The sequence below is a fragment of the Lepidochelys olivacea genome (assembly GCF_965140295.1).
Source record: "Lepidochelys olivacea isolate rLepOli2 genome assembly, chromosome: 1".
NCBI lineage: Eukaryota > Metazoa > Chordata > Testudines > Cheloniidae > Lepidochelys > Lepidochelys olivacea.
Genome location: NC_140411.1, coordinates 259225363 through 259252111, shown reverse-complemented (window position 1 = coordinate 259252111; position 26749 = coordinate 259225363). Strand labels below are relative to the sequence as shown.

General features: G+C 49.7%; 1 protein-coding gene and 1 long non-coding RNA gene across 2 annotated transcripts; both read right to left on the bottom strand.

Moving 5' to 3' along the window:
* Positions 1 to 13516: 13516 nt before the first annotated feature.
* On the bottom strand, positions 13517 to 15072 carry H1-0 (H1.0 linker histone). The gene has a single exon (XM_084617893.1). It carries the CDS (start codon positions 14671 to 14673, stop codon positions 14092 to 14094), a length of 582 nt encoding a protein of 193 aa, XP_084474019.1. The 5' UTR covers positions 14674 to 15072; the 3' UTR covers positions 13517 to 14091.
* Positions 15073 to 16424: 1352 nt separating this feature from the next.
* LOC311524186 lies at positions 16425 to 24870 on the bottom strand. Its single transcript, XR_014712500.1, has 3 exons — positions 23742 to 24870; positions 18787 to 18862; positions 16425 to 16795 (listed from the first exon to the last, which is right to left on the bottom strand). It is a non-coding gene; the product is annotated as an uncharacterized lncRNA (long non-coding RNA).
* Between the last annotated feature and the right edge of the window lie 1879 nt (positions 24871 to 26749).

The following is a 26749-nucleotide window of genomic DNA, read 5'->3' as shown; positions in this document are numbered from 1 at the left end:
CAGACTGCGGGGGTTGATCAGGAAGCGTATAAAAACGCAGTTACCTGCCTTTCATATCCGTTGTTCTTCTAGATGTGCTGCTCACGTCCATTCCATGTTAGGTGTGCGTGTGCCGCATGCACCCTGCTGCCGGAGATTTTGCCCCTAGTGGTATTCGTAGGGCTGGCGCTAGTCTTCCCTAAAGCCCTGCACTCATGCGCCTGCATAAGGGGCGCCGCTGGCCCCGCACCATAGGCGCCGACTCCGTGGGTGCTCCAGGGCTGGGTGCTCTGCACCCACCAGCAGCCAAGTTCCCCTCCCCGCCCCACCTCACCTCCTCCTCCGCCTCCTCCTCTGAGCGCGCCGTGTCCCTGCTCCTCCACCTACCTCCCCGCGCTTGCCACCACCAAACAGCTGTAGCAAGCTCCGGGAGGGAGGGGGGAGGAGCAGGAATGTGGCCCGCTCAAGGGAGGAGGCGGGGAAGAGGTGGGGCCAGGGAGGGAATTTGGGAAAGGAGTCGGAATAGGGGCAAGGAGGGGGCGGAGTTGGGGCGGGGACTTTGGGGAAGGGGCTGGAATGGGGGCGGGAGGGGGCGGGGCAGGGTGGAGTTGGGGCAGGGCGGGGCCAGGCAGAAGGGAGTCGAGCACCCACTGGCGCCAGTAGAAGTCAGCGCCTATGCCCCACACCCCTCCAGTTTCTTCTCGCTGTCCACTCAGACAGTGGGGAAGGAGAGTGGGTCATGGAATTGACATGAGCAACACATCTCGAAGAACAGTTACGAAAGATAGGTAGCCATTTTTTCTTCTTCAAGTGCTTGCTCATGTCAATTCCCTGTTAGGTGACTCACCAGCAGCATCTCTGGAGGTGGGCTAGGAGTCCAGGGACACAGCTCTTCTGAAACTTGCATTGTCTCTGGCCTCTTGGGTAGTGGCGTAGTGAGACACAAATATGTGCACGGATGACCATGTCACGGCCCTGATAATGTCCTGTATTGGTATTTGTGGTAGGAAAGCCGCTGAAGATGCTTGTGCCCTTGTTGAGTGGGCCCTTATGATGGCCGGAGGCGGGGTCCCCACTTGCTCACAGCAGACCCAGGTACAGGCCGTGATCCAGGACAAGTTCCTCTGGGCTGACACCTGGAGCCCTTTCATTCTGTCTGCTACCGCAACAAAAAGCTGCATCGATTTGCACAAGGGTCTTGTCCTATCAATATAAAAGGCTATGGCCCTTCTAATGTCCAGAGAATGCAGATGCTGTTCTTCTTCTGTCTTGTGAGGTTTGGGGAAGAAGACCAGCAGAAAGATGTCTTGACTGATGTGAAATTGCAACACTATGTTGGATAGAAAGGCTGGGTGGGGAAGCAGCCAGTCCTTATCTTTGAAGAAAACCATATTTTTGGGTATGTGGCCAGAAGCAAAAACGGGAAGCAAAAGTGGATGGGAACCTGGGAGGCAGTGACCATGAAATGGTCGAGTTCAGGATCCTGACACAGGGAAGAAAGGAGAGCAGCAGAATACAGACCCTGGACTTCAGAAAAGCAGACTTTGACTCCCTCAGGGAACTGATGGGCAAGATCCCCTGGGAGAATAACATGAGGGGGAAAGGAGTCCAGGAGAGCTGGCTGTATTTTAAAGAATCCTTATTGAGGTTACAGGGACAAACCATCCCGATGTGTAGAAAGAATAGTAAATATGGCAGGCGACCAGCTTGGCTTAACAGTGAAATCCTTGCTGCTCTTAAATACAAAAAAGAAGCTTACAAGAAGTGGAAGATTGGACAAATGACCAGTGATGAGTATAAAAATATTGCTCGGGCTTGCAGGAGTGAAATCAGGAAGGCCAAATCACACCTGGAGTTGCAGCTAGCAAGAGATGTTAAGAGTAACAAGAAGGGTTTCTTCAGGTATGTTAGCAACAAGAAGAAAGTCAAGGAAAGTTTGGGCCCCTTACTGAATGAGGGAGGCAACCTAGTGACAGAGGATGTGGAAAAAGCTAATGTACTCAATGCTTTTTTTGCCTCTGTCTTCACGAACAAGGTCAGCTCCCAGACTACTGCATTGGGCAGCACAGCATGGGGAGAAGGTGACCAGCCCTCTGTGGAGAAAGAAGTGACTATTTGGGACTATTTAGAAAAGCTGGACGAGCACAAGTCCATGGGGCCGGATGCGTTGCATCCGAGAGTGCTAAAGGAGTTGGCGGATGTGATTGCAGAGCCATTGGCCATTATCTTTGAAAACTCATGGTGATCGGGGGAGGTCCCGGATGACTGGAAAAAGGCTAATGTAGTGCCCATCTTTAAAAAAGGGAAGAAGGAGGATCCTGGGAACTACAGGCCAGTCAGCCTCTCCTCAGTCCCTGGAAAAATCATGGAGCAGGTCCTCAAGGAATCAATTCTGAAGCACTTAGAGGAGAGGAAAGTGATCAGGAACAGTCAGCATGGATTCGCCAAGGGTAAGTCATGCCTGACTAATCTAATTGCCTTCTATGACGAGATAACTGGCTCTGTGGATGAAGGGAAAGCAGTGGACGTGTTGTTCCTTGACTTTAGCAAAGCTTTTGACATGGTCTCCCACAGTATTCTTGCCAGCAAGTTAAAGAAGTATGGGCTGGATGAATGGACTATAAGGTGGATAGAAAGCTGGCTAGATTGTCGGGCTCAACAGGTAGTGATCAATGGCTCCACGTCTAGTTGGCAGCCGGTATCAATTGGAGTGCCCCAGGGGTTGGTCCTGGGGCCGGTTTTGTTCAATATCTTCATAAATGATCTGGAGGATGGTATGGATTGCACCCTCAGCAAGTTTGCAGATGACACTCAACTGGAAGGAGAGGTAGATACCCTGGAGGGTAGGGATAGGATACAGAGGGACCTAGACAAATTGGAGGATTGGGCCAAAAGAAATCTGATGAGGTTCAACAAGGACAAGTGCAGAGTCCTGCACTTAGGACGGAAGAATCCAATGCACAGCTACAGACTAGGGACCGAATGGCTCGGCAGCAGTTCTGCAGAAAAGGACCTAGGGGTTACAGTGGACAAGAAGCTGGATATGAGTCAACAGTGTGCCCTTGTTGCCAAGAAGGCCAATGGCATTTTGGGATGTATAAGTAGGGGCATTGCCAGCAGATCAAGGGACATGATTGTTCCCCTCTATTCTACATTGGTGAGGCCTCATTTGGAGTACTGTCTCCAGTTTTGGGCCCCACACTACAAGAAGGATGTGGAAAAATTGGAAAGAGACCAGCGGAGGGCAACAAAAATGATTAGGGGACTGGAACACATGACTTATGAGGAGAGGCTGAGGGAACTGGGGATGTTTAGTCTTCAGAAGAGAAGAATGAGGGGGGATTTGATAGCTGCTTTCAACTACCTGAAAGGGGGTTCCAAAGAGGATGGCTCTAGACTGTTCTCAGTGGTAGCAGATGACAGAACGAGGAGTAATGGTCTCAAGTTGCAGTGGGGGAGAGTAGGTTGGATATTAGGAAAAACTTTTTCACTAGGAGGGTGGTGAAACACTGGAATGCGTTACCTAGGGAGGTGGTGGAATCTCCTTCCCTAGAAGTTTTTAAGGTCAGGCTTGACAATTTAGTCGGGGATCGGTCCTGCTTTGAGCAGGGGGTTGGACTAGATGACCTCCTGAGGTCCCTTCCAACCCTGATAGTCTATGATTCTAAGCCCCTGCAGATCCTGCACTTATCTTGGACTTGAGCCTCCCCCAAGCATTTTTGGCAGCTGGAATGGGGGTTGCTCACCGGCACTGGCATGAGTTTAGTATAGGGTGCACATGGTTTGAAGCCCAAGGATCAGAGCATGCCCCGTCCCTGGAGCAACGTCCCTTAAGGGGACTAGCTAACTAACAAGAACTAGAACTGACAACTACTAACTATTTACAAGAAGAGATCTGTAAACCACTAGGGGAGGCTTGCCGAAGCAAGAGAAGAGGACTGTTCCAGCAGCCGTCATGGGCAGTAAGAAGGAACCGGAGGAGTGCGGGGCTGGCAGCACCCCTTATGCTGGTGCATGAGTGCAGGCCACCAGGGGATACTAGAGTCAGCCCTATGGATACAACTAGCAGGGAAATCTTTGGCAGGAGGGCACGCGGCACACACACAGCTAACATGGAATCGACATGAGCAAGTACTTGAAGAAGAATGATAGTTTCTGCTGCTTAGGATCTCTGGAGGCAGTTTGTAATAAATGTCGTTTTGCTTTCTAAAACCAGACTTGTATGTGTATTTATGGTTTTTCATTTTCAGACATCTTCCAGTGTGAAAATAACTAAGTTGGAAGTCTAGGTCTAAATAGAATGTATTTTTGTGCTTCTTAATTTATCCTTCAGTTGTGAGGGTAGTCCTAAAAAAATGTTGATTGTCTCTGCAGAATTTAGCAGTGACAGGCAGAACCAGAGTGGGGAATGGGTGCAGAGAGTGCTGTGGGAGCGGCTGGAACGTATGGCGTATTCAAGTAGTCAGAATGCAGGGGTGCAGCCTTTAAGCCCGCTCACCCTGGATACGCCGGGCTAACTGGATGTCCTTAAGCATAATGGTGACTCTCTTGCCGTGAATAGCACAAAGGTTGGTGTCCTCAAAGAGCCCCACCAAGTAGGCTTTGCTCGCCTCCTGCAGGGCCACAACAGCCGAGCTCTGAAAGCACAAGTCAGTTTGGAAGTCCTGGGTGATTTCATGCACCAGGCGCTGGAAGGGCAGCTTGCGGATGAGCAAAGCTCAGTAGATTTCTGTGAGCAACAGATCTCTTGCAGGGCAACAGTGCCGCACACGCCCCTGGGCCCTGGTCTACACTAGGACTTTAGGTTGAATTTAGCAGCGTTAAATCGATTTAAACCTGCACCCGTCCACACAATGAAGCCCTTTATTTCGACTTAAAGGGCTCTTAAAATCGATTTCCTTACTCCACCCCTGACAAGTGGATTAGCGCTTAAATCGACATTGCTGGCTCGAACTTGGGGTACTGTGGACACAATTCGATGGTATTGGCCTCCGGGAGCTATCCCAGAGTGCTCCATTATGACCGCTCTGGACAGCACTCTCAACTCAAATACACTGGCCAGGTAGACAGGAAAAGAACCGCGAACTTTTGAATCTCATTTCCTGTTTGGCCAGCATGGCAAGCTGCAGGTGACCATGCAGAGCTCTTCAGCACAGGTGACCATGATGGAGTCCCAGAATCGCAAAAGAGCTCCAGCATGGATCGAACGGGAGGTACGGGATCTGATCGCTGTTTGGGGAGAGGAATCCATGCTATCAGAACTCCGTTCCAGTTTTCGAAATGCCAAAACCTTTGTCAAAATCTCCCAGGGCATGAAGGACAGAGGCCATAACAGGGACCCGAAGCAGTGCCGCGTGAAACTGAAGGAGCTGAGGCAAGCCTACCAGAAAACCAGAGAGGCGAACAGCCGCTCTGGGTCAGAGCCCCAAACATGCCGCTTCTATGATGAGCTGCATGCCATTTTAGGGGGTTCAGCCACCACTACCCCAGCCGTGTTGTTTGACTCCTTCAATGGAGATGGAGGCAATACGGAAGCAGGTTTTGGGGACGAAGAAGATGATGATGAGGAGGAGGTTGTAGATAGCTCACAGCAAGCAAGCGGAGAAACCGGTTTTCCCGACAGCCAGGAACTGTTTCTCACCCTAGACCTGGAGCCAGTACCCCCCGAACCCACCCAAGGCTGCCTCCTGGACCCAGCAGGCGGAGAAGGGACCTCTGGTGAGTGTACCTTTTAAAATACTATACATGGTTTAAAAGCAAGCATGTGAAAGGATTACTTTGCCCTGGCATTTGCGGTTCTCCTAGATGTAGTCCTAAAGCCTTTGCAAAAGGTTTCTGGGGAGGGCAGCCTTATTGCGTCCTTCATGGTAGGACACTTTACCACTCCAGGCCAGTAACACGTACTCGGGAATCATTGTAGAACAAAGCATTGCAGTGTATGTTTGCTGGCATTCAAACAACAGCCGTTCTTTATCTCTCTGTGTTATCCTCAGGAGAGTGAGATATAATTCATGGTCACCTGGTTGAAATAGAGTGCTTTTCTTCAGGGGACACTCAGAGGAGCCCATTCCTGCTGGGCTGTTTGCCTGTGGCTAAACAGAAATGTTCCCCGCTGTTAGCCACAGGGAGGGGGGAAGGTTGAGGGGGTAGTCACGCGGTGGGAGGAGGCAAAATGCGACCTTGTAACGAAAGCACATGTGCTATGTATGTAATGTTAACAGCAAGGTTTACCCTGAAAGAGTGTAGCACTGTTTTATAAAATGTGTCTTTTTAAATACCGCTGTCCCTTTTTTTTTCTCCACCAGCTGCATGTGTTTCAATGATCACAGGATCTTCTCCTTCCCAGAGGCTAGTGAAGCTTAGAAAGAAAAAAAAACGCACTCGCGATGAAATGTTCTCCGAGCTCATGCTGTCCTCCCACACTGACAGAGCACAGACGAATGCGTGGAGGCAAATAATGTCAGAGTGCAGAAAAGCACAAAATGACCGGGAGGAGAGGTGGCGGGCTGAAGAGAGTAAGTGGCGGGCTGAAGAGAGTAAGTGGCGGGCTGAAGACAGGGCTGAAGCTCAAATGTGGCAGCAGCGTGATGAGAGGAGGCAGGATTCAATGCTGAGGCTGCTGCAGGACCAAACCAGTATGCTCCAGTGTATGGTTGAGCTGCAGCAAAGGCAGCTGGAGCACAGACTGCCACTGCTGCCCCTCTGTAACCAACCGCCCTCCTCCCCAAGTTCCATAGCCTCCACACCCAGACGCCCAAGAATGCGGTGGGGGGGCCTCCGGCCAACCAGCCACTCCACCACAGAGGATTGCCCAAAAAAAAGAAGGCTGTCATTCAATAAATTTTAAAGTTGTAAACTTTTAAAGTGCTGTGCTTAAAGTGCTGTGTGGCATTTTCCTTCCCTCCTCCACCACCCCTCCTGGGCTACCTTGGTAGTCATCCCCCTATTTGTGTGATGAATGAATAACGAATGCATGAATGTGAAGCAACAATGACTTTATTGCCTCTGCAAGCGGTGATTGAAGGGAGGAGGGGCGGGTGGTTAGCTTACAGGGAAGTAGAGTGAACCAAGGGGCGGGGGGTTTCATCAAGGAGAAACAAACAGAACTTTCACACCGTAGCCTGGCCAGTCATGAAACTGGTTTTCAAAGCTTCTCTGATGCGTACCGCGCCCTCCTGTGCTCTTCTAACCGCCCTGGTGTCTGGCTGCGCGTAACCAGCAGCCAGGCGATTTGCCTCAACCTCCCACCCCACCATAAACGTCTCCCCCTTACTCTCACAGATATTGTGGAGCACACAGCAAGCAGTAATAACAGTGGGAATATTGGTTTCGCTGAGGTCTAAGCGAGTCAGTAAACTGCGCCAGCGCGCCTTTAAACGTCCAAATGCACATTCTACCACCATTCTGCACTTGCTCAGCCTGTAGTTGAACAGCTCCTGACTACTGTCCAGGCTGCCTGTGTACGGCTTCATGAGCCATGGCATTAAGGGGTAGGCTGGCTCCCCAAGGATACATATAGGCATTTCAACATCCCCAACAGTTATTTTCTGGTCTGGGAATAAAGTCCCTTCCTGCAGCTTTTGAAACAGACCAGAGTTCCTGAAGATGCGAGCATCATGCACCTTTCCCGGCCATCCCACGTTGATGTTGGTGAAACGTCCCTTGTGATCCACCAGAGCTTGCAGCACTATCGAAAAGTACCCCTTGCAGTTTATGTACTCGGCGGCTTGGTGCTCCGGTGCCAAGATAGGGATATGGGTTCCGTCTATAGCCCCACCACAGTTAGGGAATCCCATTGCAGCAAAGCCATCCACTATGACCTGCACATTTCCCAGGGTCACTACCCTTGATATCAGCAGATCTTTGATTGCGTGGGCTACTTGCATCACAGCAGCCCCCACAGTAGATTTGCCGACTCCAAATTGATTCCCAACTGACCGGTAGCTGTCTGGCGTTGCAAGCTTCCACAGGGCTATTGCCACTCGCTTCTCAACTGTGAGGGCTGCTCTCATCTTGGTATTCATGCGCCTCAGGGCAGGGGAAAGCAAGTCACAAAATTCCATGAAAGTGTCCTTACGCATGCGAAAGTTTCGCAACCACTGGGAATCGTCCCAGACCTGCAACACTATGCGGTCCCACCAGTCTGTGCTTGTTTCCCGAGCCCAGAATCGGCGTTCCACAGCATGAACCTGCCCCATTAGCACCATGATGCATGCATTGGCAGGGCCCATGCTTTCAGAGAAATCTGTGTCCATGTCCTGATCACTCACGTGACCGCGCTGACGTCGCCTCCTTGCCCGGTATCACTTTGCCAGGTTCTGGTGCTGCATATACTGCTGGATAATGCGTGTAGTGTTTAATGTGCTCCTAATTGCCAAAGTGAGCTGAGCGGCCTCCATGCTTGCCTTGGTATGGCGTCCGCACAGAAAAAAGGCGCGGAACGATTGTCTGCCGTTGCTCTGACAGAGGGAGGGGCGACTGACGACACGGCTTACAGGGTTGGCTTCAGGGAGCTAAAATCAACAAAGTGGGTGTCTTTACATCAAGGAGTATTTCAGGCAGGACTTCACGGAGGGTTCCAATAAGAAATGGTGCACCTAAGTTATCGTTCTTATTGGAACAAGGAGGTTAGCCTGGCCTCTGATTGATACATGGCTAGATTTACCTCGCTGCACCTTCTCTGTGAGTGACTGCAGTGTGACCTAGAGGAATGAGTCCCCTAGACAGGGGAGGAGGCAAATGAGTACAAAACAAATCTGGTCTATTTCTTGTTTTGACCCACTCCATCTATCTTTTACATCTTTGGCTGGCAGCAGACGGTGCAGAAGGACTGCATGCCATCCACATCTCATGGCTGCTCGGCAGAAGATGGTACAGTACGACTGCTAGCCATCCTCATCTCTTGCCTGCCTGGCAGAAGATGGTACAATACGACTACTAGCCATCCTCATCTCTTGCCTGCCTGGCAGAACATGGTACAATACGACTACTAGCAATCCTCATCTCTTGCCTGCCTGGCAGAAAATGGTACAGTACGACTGCTAGCAGTCCGTATCGCCTGCCCGCTCACCATAAGATGGTTCAATAGGACTGACTGCAGGACTAAAGAGAATGACCTGGTCAAGTCACTCCAAATTTAGTCCCTGCACCCATGTCTGCCCAGGCGCTCCCAGCCGACGTGGCCAGGAGCACCTCGGACACGACGAGGACGACTACCAATCGTATTGCACCGTCTGCTGCCAGAAGGCAATGGGTTGCTGCTACAGTGCAGCAAAGCCGTACCGCGTCTGCCAGCACCCAGGAGACATAGGGTGACGGTTACCTGAGCGGGCTCCATGCTTGCCATGGTATGGCGTCTGCACAGGTAACTCAGGAAAAAAGGCGCGAAATGATTGTCTGCCCTTGCTTTCACGGAGGGAGGGAGGGAGGGAACGGGGGCCTGACGATACGTACCCAGAACCACCCGCGACAATGTTTTAGCCCCATCAGAGTGCTCCATTGTGACTGCTCTGGACAGCACTCTCAGATGCCCGATTGTTTGCCGTTGCTCTGATGCCGGGAGGGGCGACTGAGGACACGGCTTACAGGGTTGGCTTCAGGGAGCTAAAATCAACAAAGGGGGTGGCTTTACATCTAGGAGTATTTCAGGCAGGACTTCATGGAGGGTTCCAATAAGAAATGGTGCACCTAAGTTATCGTTCTTATTGGAACAAGAAGGTTAGCCTGGCCTCTGATTGATACATGGCTAGATTTACCTCGCTGCACCTTCTCTGTGAGTGACTGCAGTGTGACCTAGAAGAATGAGTCCCCTAGACAGGGGATGGGGGGAAGCAAATGAGTACAAAACAAATCTGGTCTATTTCTTGTTTTGACCCACTCCATCTATCTTTTACATCTTTGGCTGGCAGCAGACGGTGCAGAAGGACTGCATGCCATCCACATCTCTTGCCTGCCTGGCAGAAGATGGTACAGTACGACTGCTAGCAGTCCGTATCGCCTGCCCGCTCACCATAAGACGGTTCAATAGGACTGACTGCAGGACTAAAGAGAATGACCTGGTCAAGTCACTCCAAATTTAGTCCCTGCGCCCATGTCTGCCCAGGCGCTCCCAGCCAACGTGGCCAGGAGCACCTCGGACATGACGATGACGGCTACCAGTCGTACTATACCGTCTGCTGCCACAAGGCAAGGGGTTGCTGCTACTGTGTAGCAATGCCGTACCGCATCTGCCAGCACCCAGGAGACATAGGGTGACGGTTACCTGAGCGGGCTCCATGCTTGCCGTGGTATGGCATCTGCACAGGTAACTCAGGAAAAAAGGCGCGAAACGATTGTCTGCCCTTGCTTTCACGGAGGGAGGGAGGGAACGGGGGCATGACGATATGTACCCAGAACCACCCGCGACAATGTTTTAGCCCCATCAGGCATTGGGATCTCAACCCAGAATTCCAATGGGCAGCGGAGACTGCGGGAACTGTGGGATAGCTACCCACGGTGCAACGCTCCGGAAGTCGACTCTAGCCTCGCTACTGTGGAAGCGCTCCGCCGAGTTAATGCACTTAATGCACTTAGAGCATTTTCTGTGGGGACACACACACTCGAATATATAAAACCGATTTCTAAAAAACCGACTTCTATAAATTCGACCTTATTCCGTAGTGTAGACATACCCTCAGTGTCCCACAGCAAGAGGAGGTTATGGAAACAAACTACAGTTCCCAGGCTGCTGCTGAGAAATGTGGTTTGTTTCCATAACCTCCTCTTGCTGCATACTCCAGTACTGGAGCATGCCCAGTGGCTGCAACCCCTGCTGGATAGGTAAGAAATTCCTTCGACTCCCAGCCACTGCTGGGCATGCTCAAATGCTGTGGGAAGTTTGCAAAAGCAGAGCAGGACAGGTAGGTGGGTGGAACCCTAGGGCTGATGGCCAGGTGAGATGTTAGAGTGTAGACACATGCAACCCATTCAGTTGCCCTGAAGCAGCAAGATGAACCCTGCCCCCTTGCCATGGTGACTGACTCAGTTACTTGTGAGAGTGGGACCCTAGAATCGAGTGGGAGGGGGCAGATGGCAGAGGAACAGGTGGTGCAGCTGCTCAGGGGTCCATGTGTAACGATGACAGACCCCGGTCATCAGCGGGCGAGATCAAACCTGGGGCCTCTGGAGCTTAGTGCATGAGCCGCTACTGCATGAGCTAAAAGCCAGCTGGCTCTTAGCTAAGACTGTAGAGCAGACTCATTTTAACTCTGTAAGTGGTCTCGGTGCCACTAGATGGGACAGAACACCACACCCAGAAGGTGTACTGTATGGGTTACATATGCACTTGCAGGACCCCTGCAGGCTCAGCGCTGCTCAGCCACACAACATACACCTGGCCCAGGCTGCTGCCATTGTTTGCAGCCTGCTGGAACCTGTAGGAGGAGCAATGCGCTGGTCCCCACTGCTCACTTTTGAGTTTGCCTGCGGAGGGAGGCCTCCAAAATGGTGGCTCTGCCATGAATTCTGATTAGCGGGTACCACCAATGATCAGAGGCCCCTCCTCCCCTCCAGCTGACCAGGCAAATTCAAATGTGGGCAGCAGCAACCAGCAAGGCTGCTCTTTCTTGTGGCTCTGACTGCAACTCTGGTAGCAGCAGCAGCAGCAGCGATTCAAGGCTCTGGCTCCGGCTCCTACGAAAGCAGTTCTGTCTTTGGTGGGAGCAGTGGTCCTCGCCCTAGGAGGCAGCAGCAGCACTGGTACACAGCCCGGGCCAGAGGGAGCAGATGGCAGAGCCTGGAGCTGGGGAGGAGGGGAACAGGGGAGCAGAGGCAGAGATGACTGCAGGGGTGGGGGAAGGGAGTTTATTTTAATGAATGTGGGATATGTGATGGCATGTGGGGTACCACAATCTAAACCTGGACCGCGGGCCATCTTTTTGTTCCTCTGCCACTGGCAGATGGGAGAGGGAGATGGGGGACCCAGATTCGGAGGAGTGGGGAGGCAGTCAGCATTTGCTGACCCTTCTTACTGTTAAATCTGCCACTCTAGCCAGGATATGGCATAGCAAAGGCTAGCACAGGTCAGGACAGAAAAGCATTGGCAAAATTGTACAAATGGTCCCCAGAAACAGAATGCCTGAGCAGTGGCCTCAGAGTCTGCTTTTCCACAGCCAGCTGGGATGCAGTAAAAGATTCTTTCAGTACACTGACAATATTTCAGTGGCAGAGTGCAATTGACAAATCAGAAAAGATGGAAGGTGATTTGGGCACTTTCTGTGCTCAGGGTATTCTGGCTTGGATACCCCAGTCTGTCAACCTAGAAGCCAAGTGGCATTATGCTGGTGAAATTCCCCTTGTCACCACTGCCTTTTCTTGGAGGATAATCTCTTTGGATAATCTCCCAATCTCTTTCAATTGTTCCACGCTGTGCAATACCCCATGCTCTAGGTCTAGAGTTTTTCCATAGTTCAGGAACCAGCAAACTTTCCTTATCCCTTCAGCACCTTCTTACAAACCAGAGAGCTATCAGTGTCTTTTCAAGTTGGAAGAGGAATAACACCTTACCACCCAACCGTGTGTGCACACATGCATAACCCCTTCTCCCCGTGTTCCCTTTCTTCCCATGTACCCCTCCCCATCTTGTGTATTTTTAAATACTAAAGAATACAAAAGACAGTGAATGAGGGAAATTTCAACCTTCCTCTATTTGTTTATTTGCTGTTGTTGTTTTAAACTCTAAAATTACAAAGACAGCAAATTATTTCCTACACAAATTACATTTACAAAATAAAATGAACAAGCGTCAATCCTATGAGATTTTCACTTGGTTTTAAACAGCAAACCCACCAAATATACTTTTTTGTTTTTACTGGAATATTGGAAATATCCCCTCCACACTGCCCTCCCAACCACCCCTCCCCCCACCCCCATCCCCACCCCCCAAACCTTAAGCAATAACAGTACACAGCTCCAGTTCCATAAAGCAACTTTTGACAGATTCAGTATCGGTTACATTTCTTTTTTCCCCATTCCCCCCCCCCCCATCAAAAAAATCCACGCCTAAAGAAACTGTTGGTCTTGTGCCCTTTCTATTGTAGATGTATGGCTACATACCAAAGCTATGGATCAGGAAGTGGGCGCTGCAGAGTTGGAAAGCACTCAGAGAACCCAGCATAACAGTCAGTGGTGAAGAGATGGTTTTCTTAACCCCTTCTCTTAACCCACAAGATATTACAGACTCTGGAGGGATTAGGATGATGCTTCTCATGCAGTTGGAAGCAGAACCTCTTTTTTCTCTCATTTCTTTTGAGGGGGTGGGGGAATTAGACCTCACCCCCGTTTCCACTTCAATTCCATCAACCATGATTTTCTGCAAATCCAGCCTTTTTAGGAAAAATCCACTTTGCAAATCCCACCAGGAAATTTCCACTGATCCCCGTTTTAAAGCCTCTCAGTTAAAAGGCAACCTCCTCCCACAAGAGCAAAGTAGGTGGACAGATTACCAACTCCAGCACATTCCTCTCACTGGGGTGGGGAAGACACATCACATGCATCATGAGCTGGTCTCCCTGTCATTAGTGTGTGTGTGTGTGTGTATATATATATATATATATGGGAAATGCTGAACCATCAGACTGAGGTTAAAGAAAATGTAATTTATGCTACAGCAATTAATCCCATGTAATCAAGATCTTCCAGCACAATTATTTTTCTCAGACCCCCTTCATTTAGAGGTCTTTGTCCCCACACTCTGGCATGGGCAAGTTCCATGCATAGCCAATTTACCTGTATGATACCCTGGAGCTGGTAGGAGACTGGGGAACTCAATTCCCTTTTATCCAACATGGATTCCCCCCTGCTCCCAAAACACAAATAAGTATTTCATACATTAAAAAAAATAGAGAGCTCTAAGATTACAACAGAAGAAAAAACAAACCAATAACACTTGTAAGACAAGTCTCAGCACTGCGTTGTTGTTTTTTTTAGTAATTGAATTATTTTAACTATTTCAGGGAAATAACAGTCCAGTCTTTTATAAAGTTGCAATAGAAAGAGAGAAGAGAATAAAGAAGAAAACTATTTACAGAAGTAGAGGTGAAGAAGAATGTCCAAGAAAGATCCCAGACTTGCACTTCACTTCTTCTTGGCTGATTTCTTCGCACTGGACTTTGCTTTGGGTTTCGATGGCTTTGCCTTTTTGGGCTTCAGTGCCTTCACTGGCTTGGCCTTGACAGTCTTTGGCTTCTTGGCTTTCTTTGGAGCAGCCGCTGGCTTCTTTTTGGCTTTCTTGGTGGCAGCTTTTGGCTTCTTGGCTGGGGACTTAGTGGCAGCTTTCTTGGGTTTAGCTGTTTTCCTGGGCGTCGTGGCCTTCTTGACTTCCTTCTTGGCTTTCTTGGCTGGAGGTGGCTTCTTGGGTTCATCGGCCTTGGCCAGGCGGAAAGAACCAGACGCGCCGACCCCTTTGGTCTGCTTTAGGACACCAGTGGTGACCAGCCTCCTGATGGCCAACTTGATTTGGAAGTCAGCGTTCTCCCCCACTTTGTAGTGGCTCTTAATGTATTTCTGGATGGACTGGCGAGAGGAGCCGGCCCGGCTCTTTTCAGCCTGGATGGCGGCCACTATCATGTCAGAGTACTTGGGGTGGTCTGTTGACTTCTTGGCCGCCTTGGCCCGTTTGGGCTTGGCCGCAGGAGCCGAGGCAGAATTCTCCGTCATCTTTTGCTTTCCCTTCGGGCCAAGGGAATTGGAAGAACCCTGTGCACGGGGTCCTCAAGCCGCCTCGCTGCCCGCTGGCTCCCACGCACTCTCGCCACGTGCGATGCTTCGTCCCAGTGGCCACGCGGAAGGCCGGCCTGCGAGATGGGCGCCGGGCTTCTCCTGGCAACGGGCAGACGAGTTGGCCCCCTCGCGACCGGCGTCCCCTCCTGGCGGTGGCAGGTGCCTCTCTGTGGCTCGGTCCCTTGTGGGCCTGGTCTGCGTTTCGGTGTCTGTCAGTCAGGGCCTGGGGTCCCCCTGTCAGGCTGTGAGTGGCCGCCCCTCCCCCCCGTCCGCGGGTCTCGGTCCCCCCCGGCAGGCTCGGCTCTGCCTCCCTCTCCGCCTCCCGCGCCTTGTCTGGCTCTCCAGGCAGCAGCCGGCGCATCCGGGTATTTAGCGCCGCGGCGCGGACCGCGGTGAGGACAGGGCTGCTGGCTGCCTGCTCAGGGCCCCGAATGGCGCCGCGCCGCCGACATCTGTGTTTCTTCCGCCGCCCCAAGCGGCCCTTTTCCCCCTCCCCGGGCGGCCCCGCGCCCCCCCGCCGCCGCCCCCGGCTGCCCGGGTCCCTGGACTCCCCGCCGCCGGGCCCCGCTCTCGCCGCCGCCGCCCCCCGCCCGCTCAGGCCGCCCCAAACGGCGCCGGGTGCCGCCGGGGCCCCGCCACATTTCCCCTTTGCGCCCCCCTAGCCGGGCGGCCGGGGGGGCCCCGGCCCGGGCCGAGCGACCGGGGGCAAGGGCCAGGTCTGGGCCGCCGGGGGACCCCGATCCCGGCCCGCTGCGGGCCCCGGGACCCCCTCGGGGGCCCCGGGAACAGACCCCAACTAACACAGGGAGCCCCGAGCCGGGCGAGGCGCAGCCCGACCTGGCTGAGGAGGGGGGGAGGGGTGGCTCCCCCAAGCCTGGGGAGGGTCCCCAGGGGGGAACCTCCCGCCCCCAGCCCCGGGACCCCCACTCCTGCCCCCTCCCCAAACTCCTGCTCTGCAAAACTTTCTTTGGTATTAGATGGGAAGTTTGCAGCCATCCCCCTCCCCCAGAGTCCCCCTGGCTGCCCCCTGCCCGGGGCTGGGGGCACACGGGCAGGGGGCACGGCCCAGCCCTGCCTGAGCTGTAGGGGGGGCACCGGGGGCAGGGAGGGGGGTTCCCTCCATTACCCCTCTTCCCAAAAAACTACCGCACTGGGCTGAGAGATTCCTAAACAATAACAAGCTCAACTGCCATGGAGAAGAAATTGGGGGACACAGACACCCCACCCGCCTCATACCTTACTCCAGCCCTCCGCACACACCCAGCCAGGTACCCCCGGGGCTGCACCTGCCCCCTCCCCATCCCGTTTGCCCCCCACAAACTGGTTTGGGGGCTTGCACAGGGGCAATCCTGAGCTGTTTTATTTCCTCCTGCATTTTTTAGTGAGGAATCGATTTTAGCGTTTCAAAACGGATTTCTACCCTCTTTGAGGGGACCAGGGGAGGGGGAGCCTGGGACTGGGAGAGGGGCAGATTATCACTAGTGTAACCGTAATTTACATACATATCCCGGGAAAGTGTTTAATTGCTATCAGGAGATTAAATGTACGTGCCATCGCCATTTTGCTGGAAGGATAGGTTGTTTTTCTTCCCCCTTTTCCATTTATTTTTTATAACAAATATGAATATAACAACATCGGGGATGCAAACATTGAGGTGCGGGGCTGAAATCTGAGATCTTATGGTACCGAGTCACTTCAGGTGGAGAAAGTTAAAATGCCTCTGAAACACTTTTTAATAGCCATAAAATAACCTGGAATCCTAACAACACGAAAACCACCACCAAACAAATATATCTACATACATGGACCCACAGATCGGTACCCACCCCCTCTTCCCAGCTCAATTGCAGGGTATGACATAGGGAACAAGCATACAAATAGTTTGTCAGTTTATAAACCATGCACGGGCAGAATTATTTTATTTAAATACAGGATTTAAATAATCAACCGTTTGTCCTTGAAATTTCCATATCAGTTTCTCTCCAGCCCTCTCTCTGTGTGCTTGTCCACCCCGTCTAATAGCTTTCTCCTTTTTGATTCAGATGGGTGTTTATTTTAACTGCGGGGAAAGGGGAGAAGTGAACACACGATTTAAAAATAAATAAATACACGAAGCAGAGAAAGAGACAATCTAAGAGGTGCAGCTCGATAGTTTTTTGGGGGGGAGTTATTCAGTGAGCTCTGGGCAAAAGTGAGATTATTAGGTGAGGAGGGGGTAGGATCTGACCTCCTAACATATTTTGATCCAAATTGTGGATCAATTCCTTTACAATAGGCACGCAGGGATTAGACGCAGCACGCTGTTGCTTCATTCAACAGCTACATTTGCATCGAGTGCCTCGTGTACTTTAGTAGCAGTTTAACGTGTATGTGACAGCTTATTAAACACGAGGGGATTTTTTTTAAAGACGTGGATGCATAACGAAACCAGCAGGTTTAAAAAAAAATTAATACAAACAACAAAAAAACCCAGCATTCATCTTGGAGTGGCTCATGCAAATGAGTCTATTAACATGCTTTGCTAGAACGAAAATTTAGATAGAACCGCAGCAGCAAACAGCAAAGTAGAACGGGGTGAAAAAGTAATGCATTAAATTATTTGCAAAGTCCTGAAGCGCAACAGGGAAATAAACGGTGGAGAGGGATGGAAAAATCCCATTTTTATGCAAGAGCCATGCAAAAAGATATATCGAGTGCATTGCAAAACAACAACAACAACAACAAAGGGGCATTTGCTAAACATTGAGGTGGGCAAACTTCTGGGAGGGGAGATCAATTTATACAGTATTGTCCCCATATATATTTATGTATTTAGTCGTGTTGGCTGTAGATACAACAGGAATGATTTCAGTGGGGGGGGGGATTTTAAATAGATTTTCAAGGCTTAAATAAAAAACTAAACTTAAATATACTTTGATATCGTTCTGTGTTATGCACTCGGGGAACAATACATTGCTCTCTCTAATCTTTTAAATTTTAAATCACCGACGCTAACCCATTAACAATCCTGGTGGAAGGTAGCCATAGCTGCTTTGAAGTATTTCAGTCAGCTGATTAACATTTAAAGAGGCGGATAGATAAAGGATCCCTGAGTTTAACTACAGGCCACCGTAGGATGCCCCAGCAATGCACTATGGGAAATGTAGTATCCTCCTCAACGCGTTCTCTTGCTAAGCAACAATCCTGTGGCTACGCTGCTGCTTAGGGTGACCTTGCAAGGCTGTTGAAGGCTACTGTATGAAAAATAGAAGCTAAGCGTTATTTCTGATTAATACCACGCCATAGTATCATGTTTAGGATACAGAAATATATATCTGTATAAACCAGTCGGAGAACACTTCAATCTCTCTGGTCACTCGATTACAGACCTAAAAGTGGCAATTCTTCCACAAAAAGACTTCAAAACCAGACTCCAGGGAGAGACAGCTGAATTGCAATTAATTTGCAAACTGGATACAATTAATTTAGGCTTGAATAGAGACTGGGAGTGGATGGGTCATTACACAAAGTAAAACTATTTCCCCTGGTTTATTCCCACCCCCCACTGTTTCTCAGATGTTCTTGTCAACTGCTGGAAATGGCCCACCTTGATTATCACTGCAAAAGGTCGTCCCCCCCCGCCCCGGCTCTCCTGCTGGTAATAGCTCACCTTACCTGATCACTCTCCTTACAGTATATATGGTAACACCCATTGTTTCATGTTCTCTATGTATATAAATCTCCCCACTGTATTTTCCACTGAATGCATCCGATGAAGTGAGCTGTAGCTCACGAAAGCTTATGCTCAAATAAATTTGTTAGTCTCTAAGGTGCCACAAGTCCTCCTTTTCTTTTTGTATATACACACACAGTACCTACTGTCCTTGTGTGGTTTCAGGCAATACTTTTGTGATCAAATGCATGGCCATTTGTTGTAGCTTATGGAACAGAGTTATAGTACATAAGGCACCTGTGATGCAAAGCTGGCATGCCCATTATTTATGAAAAATGCAAGAATGCAATAAGTAATCCTACCTCCCTTTGACTGAGACTATGCCCCCATCACATTACCTGTGTTCACAAAGCGGGGGTTGTATTGGATCCCAAGCTGTTGTCTTGTTGGATGATCACATAGCAGTAGATCTAGCTGGAAATTTAAGATGGTACAGAAATTAAGCAGCAGCCATCTATAAAAGCGGGGCTTCCTGTTGGCAGCATGTGTCACTGGTGATTTATGATCAGCATTGCTAGCTGTTGTTTTTTAGACGGAATTTAAACTGCAGGTTTTGATCTATAAAGCCCTAAATGGGCTGGGATATTGCTGCTAGAGAGACTCTGCCACACTGCCACAACTGCAATCAGTGAAGGCATTTGTGTGGGATCCTCCTTGATCTAAAAGAGCAGTGGCTGGTGGTGGTGGTTTCTGTGAGCAGCCTCTGTGCTGACACAGGCTTCCTCTCCCATCTAAAATAGCCCAGACTTATTGAACTTCTGAATATATTGCAAGACACGACTATTTGTGTGAGCTGCCATGGAGGTGGGACTTTGAGATTCATCAGATGGGTGGGAGAGAGAAGAGTTGGGTATTTTATACACAATCTAATTTTGTTTATGTAGTTCATGGCAGGGACAACACCTAGCATCTTGAATAGGATCCCCCCCTTCTTTTTAAATAAATCTAATAATACTACTTCTCCCTTCCTACCATTGCACCCTCAGTTGTACTGAACTCTCTGTTCAAATCTTCTTTGCCTTAGAATCATGAATATTTCATTCAAGACAAAATTAACAATAGCAGGGAGTTCTCTACCCTACTGGAAGGGACAGTAGTAGTTGGTGCTCTTACAGATTTCTATTTTCTGTTTGAATGCATAGTCTTTTGATCTTGGAGGAATGCTTATTTTCAAGCCTTGGCTAAATGCAGAGCCGGCTTCATGTATTAACAGTCCACGTGGCATATTCAGATGATGTACAATCTGAGTTTTTCTACGTTTCTAGCTCTCAGGGTTGCAAAGAAAACATTTAAAAATGGGAGCCGAGTGTAACTTACACACTTGCTTTCTTCAGTCTGCAGGCAGCCTGAAATAACAGCCCAGCAGCCCCTTACTAATCTCCATGGACAGTCAATGCCAAAGGCTAATGAAAACACTTAATGTTGACATTACCTATGCCAATATTGATCAGTATAATGGATGGAACGTTGGCGGGGTTGGTACAGGGAAGCACCTGGGAGCTGCACAAACAGTCAGGGAGAGCCACAAAGACAAAAGGGCTTAAAACAGCAGTGCTCTTCAAAATGCCACTACTTTCCCACTGAGTGATGCTGAATGACAAGAAGGCATCAAATAAATAAAGTTTAGATACTACCTAACAGCCATATCTAACCTTTGGTCTTTGTGTAAACCTCCCATTGCCAGCAGGGGGAGTTGTGGTACAGCTGGTGAACAGTGTGCAGTCTGAAATTCAGACCCCAGACCATAGTTAACAATGGAACTTTGCCATCTCCACTGAATGAGTTGAGACCATGGGGCTTGGCAGAACCTTACTGCAGGTCAAGTGCATCTAGCTGTGGCTTGCGGAGAGCAGCATCCATCAGGGCTAGCAAGCACTCAGCCCCTGAATCTTCATGCGCTCAACACCAGGCTGTATAAAGCCAGCAGGAAGGAGCAAGCAGCAGCTGAAAGGCATCAGGTGCTCCCTCCTCAGCCCCTTTCAGGGATATTCAACATAAATAAGAAAAAATGCAGATACTAAAGTTTTAGGATAATCAGCATTAGGAATCTGCCATGGAGATTTGGCCCCATGGAGTACTTCTGCCCTCCCTCTCAACCCCTCTTACTGTGTTGAGCATCTTCTGCATCATGGTGTGTCTTTTGACCCATGACGAAGACCAGATCTACTAGCTCCCAACAGTGGCATCAGAAGAGAAGCAAGGTGACCAGATGTCCCTATTTTATAGGGACAGTCCTGATTTTTGTGTCTTTTTCTTAGATAGGCTCCTATTACCCCCCACCCCGGTCCCGATTTTTCACACTTGCTATCTGGTCACCCTAGGTCTGTAATAGATGAGCATGTTCATTAGGGGCACATTCCCAACTAGCCTTTCATCAATTGCCTACGTAAAGGCAGTTCTATTGCCCCTTATTGGAGATATCGTGAGGGTACTGCCCCCAGTACTGACCATCCAGAGGAAGCAGCCTTCCAGTCTAACAAGTCAGGCATCAGCAGCCAGATGGGCTGCATGTCCAGCAGAAGGCCCATGCTTGGGAACTTTATCTCATCATCCCATACGGTAGGCTTAGATGCAGGGTCAAACTCAGCCAGCCCAAAGGAACTCTTTGACTTCTCAGCTGCAATTTCTACCATGCAGCAGTATGTAATTACAGGGATCAGCTCAGTTGGTGGGATTGTGCTCATTACTTGGAGCACAAGGAGGAAGAGAGGGAGGTATGTGTCTCATGCCACCACTCAACACTGATGGATCTGGTGCTTCAGTAATTCAATACCTGAAACTTCCCTGATGGCAAGAGCCTGGTCATATCAGGTGTTTTAGCATCAAGGAAATTTGCATCTACTGTTTCTGTGTGGGCTGCATTGGACTTTGGTCTCTTGGTGTCAGTGAACTGTCAGATCATAGTAGCACAGGACCTACGTGTGCAATGGCATCATCTCGGAGATGAGGAAGAATTATGTGATTTAAATGTGCGTCCCCACATGTGAGGATTTCAAGTGTTGCTGGTGCTAATCAGCAGTGGTTGAGAAGTCAGACATTCTTCAGCCAAAACCCTCTGGTAGACAGCTCTCTAATTAATCCAAGTGACATGAGTTACATTCCTCTCCTTCCCCACACCCATTTTGACTATACTGCCTCAGATTAAGTACTTCAGGTAAGGGACTTTGCATTCTTAAATAACTGCATACTAATCGTGCTACAAGAAGGCTGCAGAAGATGCAGCAGCTAGTAGCTGATGCCTTTTGAGATAAAGAAATTCAAAAGGTCACTTGTTAGTGTCTGTGAGTGGATTAAGGGGAGGAAAGGGCAGGCTCATTATTAACGTCCATTTCTTTGAGGGATGGGCTTTTTTCTTTTGCTAGGATTCTAACTCATTGAAGGAATTATTTCCCCAGAAGTAGCGAGTACGCATCTCCCTCTTACTTACGTGTGTGTGTGTGGGGGGGGGGCGCGCCTAAGTGCTTTTTTCTACATTGTTTTACTTAAAAATTGAGTTTGGACAATGCCAACCAGGCCTTTTCAATGGAAGAATGCAACTGGCCAATGACATTTGGGATCATGCAGCCAATTTGGCATAACTGTATAGTTGGTTAGTGCTGTGTTAATTTTGATGGAATAAGTGGACCTAGAGCAGTGGTTTTCAACCAGGGGTCTGTTTACCTCTGGGGATGCACAGAGGTCTTCCAGGGGGTACATCAACTCATCTAGATAGGTGCCTAGCTTTACAACAGGCTACATAACAAGCACTAGCGCCATGAGTATGAACTAAAATTTCATACGGACAATGACTTGTTTATACTGCTCTATCTACTATATACTGAAATATAAGTACAATATTCATATTCCAATTGATTTTATAATTATATGGTAAAAATGAGAACATAAGCAATTTGTCTGTAAAAGTGGTTGTGACGCTTTTGTATTTTTATGTCTGATTTTGCAAGCAAGTAGTTTTTAAGTGAGGTGAAACCTGTGGGTACGCAAGACAAATCAGACTCCTGAAAGGCACACAGTCATCTGGAAAGGCTGAGAGCTGGTGGCCTAGAGAATCAATTACGTTAACATGATCTGTCAATGTCCCACCCTAAACAGTTCAATGTGGTTCAGGGTTTTGAGTACAGAGAGCTCAGGTTGTTTAGGCCCATGCCACCCACACTTGTCCCTTAATATAAAAAAACAAAAACCCCACAAACCTGCTCCTAAATAGGGAACAAGAGCTGCACCTTTAATAGTGGGTAGTGGTGGGATAGAGCAATTAGGACACATCATTTTTAGGACTTTTTTTTTTTTTCCCCCTTTTTTGGGAAGAGGTGCATGATTCCTTAAATCAGACTGAATTTTAACTTTTACAAGAACACCTTACTAAGAGATCTGGTGGATTCTTCCTCAGCTTGGTTCCCAGAGGTGATGCATTTCTAGAAGATATCATGGAGTTCCATCACAAGTTATCGGGCTCACAGCAGGAACTGGGTAGTTCTAAGGCCTGTGTCAGACTAGATGATCAGAATGGTCTCCTCAAGGCTGAATCTATCGGACTTTGAGAAAATTCTCTGCTATCCCAACCACTCCAGGCCTCCCAGAGTTTCTCTGAACACAGCAGATAGCAGCAGAGAACATCATCAGTTACATTAAAAACCCACTTAGGATCTCCTTATTTAACATGCCAACATTCTTCAGGAATGACCACAGTCCCGCTTAGGATGTCAGTGCATGGCCGTGGGCCGATATGGTGTTTTGTTTGTTGACTTTGCTGTGGGAGCTCTAAGAGGGGGGAAGAGGAGTTGAGAGTCCCAATAGGATGGACCTTGGATCAGCCAGCTGTTTGTTTTTACTGCACTTAATAGGGCCAGCCCCCTCCAGCCAGGAAGATAAGTTCCCTGGCATCCGCTAGACCTAGCTCTGTCTGAAACAGATCTCCCCTGCTCTGTCCCACTCCTGCTATATAAAACCTAGTGGCAGGAAAAGAGAGCTGGGTGGGGGCAGTGGAAGGAGCTGGAGGGTTGGCTGCAGCTGGAGCAAGATGAGCCAAGGGTGATTTTGGACACTGCTTCTGTGACTAAAGAGCTTTCATTCTTCTCGAGGAGCCTGCAGCGAGCGCTGGCCAAAAACAGAGGGCTGCTGCTGTTAGAGAAGAAGGAGTCAGCCACAGGAGGCCAAGCTACAACAGGAGAGGAACTTCAGATGGCTGCTCCGAAGACCAGAGGCTGGTTTATGAGATCAGTGCAGGGCTAATATATCAACAAGTTCTAGTCCCGTATGCAAAGGTGTGAGAACAGGCAGAATCCGGACCTACCTTTAAGCCTCTCAAATGAGGAAGAGGATGCAGCTCAGCAGCCTTCCTCTTGCATCACTGGCTTCTATTGCATGGATGTCTTTACAGGCAAAAAAGGAAGTCTTTAGCTAACCCTGTTGTATTTGAGCTGGGGCCCACAAAAAGCTTATCACAATCTTTAGACACCGGTCAGTTTCCATAGTCCAAGAATCAATTAAGGTGCCACAGACTTTGACCAATTCAAGTAAACATGTGCATAACTTTCCCTTGCTGCTCCCTGCACACCTACCTGACACCCTTAGGGTGAATTCACCTATAATTAAATTAGCAGATGACACTAACATTAGTGGGATAAACACACAGACAACCAAGCTGCAAAAGGTATCTGGATTAGGGCAGCCCTGCACCCAGCGGGGGGAGGAAGCCTCGCACAGATACACCCCTACTCATTCTATAACAAATCAATACATCCACCGAGTGAGAGCACTAGATTTTCATCTCATCCAGTCCATGCTACTCCACCCTACCCTTTTAGCAAGCCGAGCACTAGAGTTGGCTAAAAGGAATTGTGGCATCAGGTTTGTGCCCTGCTCCACCATGAAATTTGAGCCCCACTGATTTCAATGGATGTCAGGAACAGAGATATCTGGGCCTGGATACCTATTTAGCTGGCTAGTGCCTCAACTCTTTCAGCATGGACTGATGTCCCCTCTACCTCCAATTGTTAATGCCTTATGTTCCATTCCGAAGCACAGTTCCAGCATGTGACACCCCTCCCCTGCAATTGATATATGGAGTCTTACATGGGGTCCAAGCAGTGGTGAGCTGGAGCCGGTTTGCACCAGTTTGCTGGAATTGGTTGTTAAATTTAGAAGCCCTTTTAGAACCGGTTCTCCCTCACAGGACAACCGGTTCAAAAAGGCCTTCTAAATTTAACAACTGGCAAGTGGCGCCTGAGGTGCTGACTCCTTGGGTGCTTTGCACCCACCAAATTTTCCCTGTGGGTGCTCCAGCTCCGGAGCACTCACGGAGTCGGTGCCTAAGGTGCCACTTTTGATGTGATCAGTGGGGGGAGTGGCCACTCCCCCTGCTTCCCTCCTAGCTACTCTACCCCGCCCCTAGGAGCCAGAGGGACCTGCCAGATGCTTCCTGGGAGCTGCCCCAGGTAAGCACCATCAGGACACCACACCTCGCCCCCCCGGCAGGTCCCTCTGGCTCTTAGGGGTGGGGTAGGCACCCACTACAGTGGCCCACGAGACCCTCCTGCTCAGTGCTGGGGGCAGTCAGGGGACGGGGAGGGGATGGATGGGGCAGGGGTCCCAGGGAGGAAGGGAGAGTCAAGGAACGCGGCGGGTTGGATGGGGCAAGAGTCCCGGGGGTGGGGGTGGGCCACGACCCCCTCGTGGGGTGAGGAGTGAACTGGTTGTTAAGATTTGGCAGCTCATTACTGGGTCCAAGTGCCAGGGCAGGCCTGGACACTGAGGTGCTGCTTTTCCACAGCTCCAGAGACTGTTTTCTGAACAAAAGCTCAAGTGGTCACCTGCTAGTCAACAGGGGGGTGGGCGAAAGTGTGAGGAGCAGTTACCGGTAGGTTTCATCCATCTCCTTATCAGATCTACCCATCAGTTCTTCCACACCAATAAGTGATCTGTAGCATCCAAAGTGGTATGGGATGGGGAAAAGAGAGAGGAATTACATATTTCTCATTTGCATCCTTCACTCCTCTACCCCTTCCCCATCACCAGTCCTTTGAACTGCCCATTCCCCGCTTTTTGTTATTGTGCCAATTGATTGTGACCAAAAATAAAAAAAATAAATCCAGCATCAGTTTAACTAAACAGGCAAAGTTTGGAGACACTTAATCTAGCCAAAATACTCTTACCTGTATGGGGGGGGAGGGAGAAAGTGGGCATGGGGTTTTCTGTTTTTAAGGAATCAGTGGGGTAGATCTTCCCCTTGCCACACTTGTGTGGGGAAAGATATCTATCGTCTTCTCAGGCTGGACAGAAGGGGATCCTCACCTCCTTGGACAACCAGACTGGGGATTTTTCTGGGGTAGGGATATGAAATGATCTCCTTCACTCCATCCACAAGCTCAAGGCTAGTGGAGCAGAGCTGCTGTTAAGCATTCCCACTCTGCAGCCAAGTGTAGGAAAGCCCCGAGCAAGCAGAACCTCCTGCTCACACCAGCAGGGCTCAAGACTCCCAGGCCAGCTGTAAAATATCCCCCCCTCCCCCTGGAGACAAATGTAGGTTTAAAGGCAGATCTGACTGAACGAGAACTGTAAGGGCATGTTGGAGGTGACCGCCACTGAATGATGGAGAGTTGACAGCCCTGATTTTACTACACAGATGCCTGTCAGAGCGTCTCATGGGGCATGGGACAACGGCATTTCAGACAACTCAGGAAAGGGAGGGAGAACTGCACATTCTGGAACATTAGACCATTTCCACGCCTCTCTGTATTCAGAGCCCCCACAGCAGATCTCCAAGTTCAATTCTTACCTGGTTTTGTTCTTGCAACCAGCACAGGGGCTGTCATAGCAGGACTCAGGAGAAATGTCTGCAGGAAAGTGAAAACTGGTTCTTCCACCAGCTGGTCCTAGGGAGTCCAAATCCACCTGGCCCCCTGCCCTCCATCGCCTTCTGCCTGCAGCGTTTAACAAGGCAGGAAGGTAGAGCTGAATGGGTTAAACAGCAAGAAGCAGAGCAATAACTCTCACTCACAAAGGGCTTCCTCCATTGAGGCATGGCTGCCCCATGGGCCAACGGTGATGCCTGTTCCTGTGTAGCTGTGCTAAGACTTGGGACGCATGTAGGCATGTGTACAGCACGTTATAGCTTTGAAGAGGCTTTAGATGATATTAAGTAGGTGCAGGGGCCAGCAGCGGAGGAGCAGAGTTGGGCAAGGAGTCAAGCCAACACACACACGCGCACCCTCCCCACCCCCAGCAGCTGGCTCACAATCTAGTCACCACCTGCCAGATCTAGGTATGCTAGAAGAGAGCCCCACTTGTCAGGCACGATCT

What these genes read in the sequence shown, in the direction of transcription:
- H1-0 (XM_084617893.1), bottom strand. Translation starts at nt 14,673, where the DNA reads ATGACGGAGAATTCTGCCTCGGCTCCTGCGGCCAAGCCCAAACGGGCC.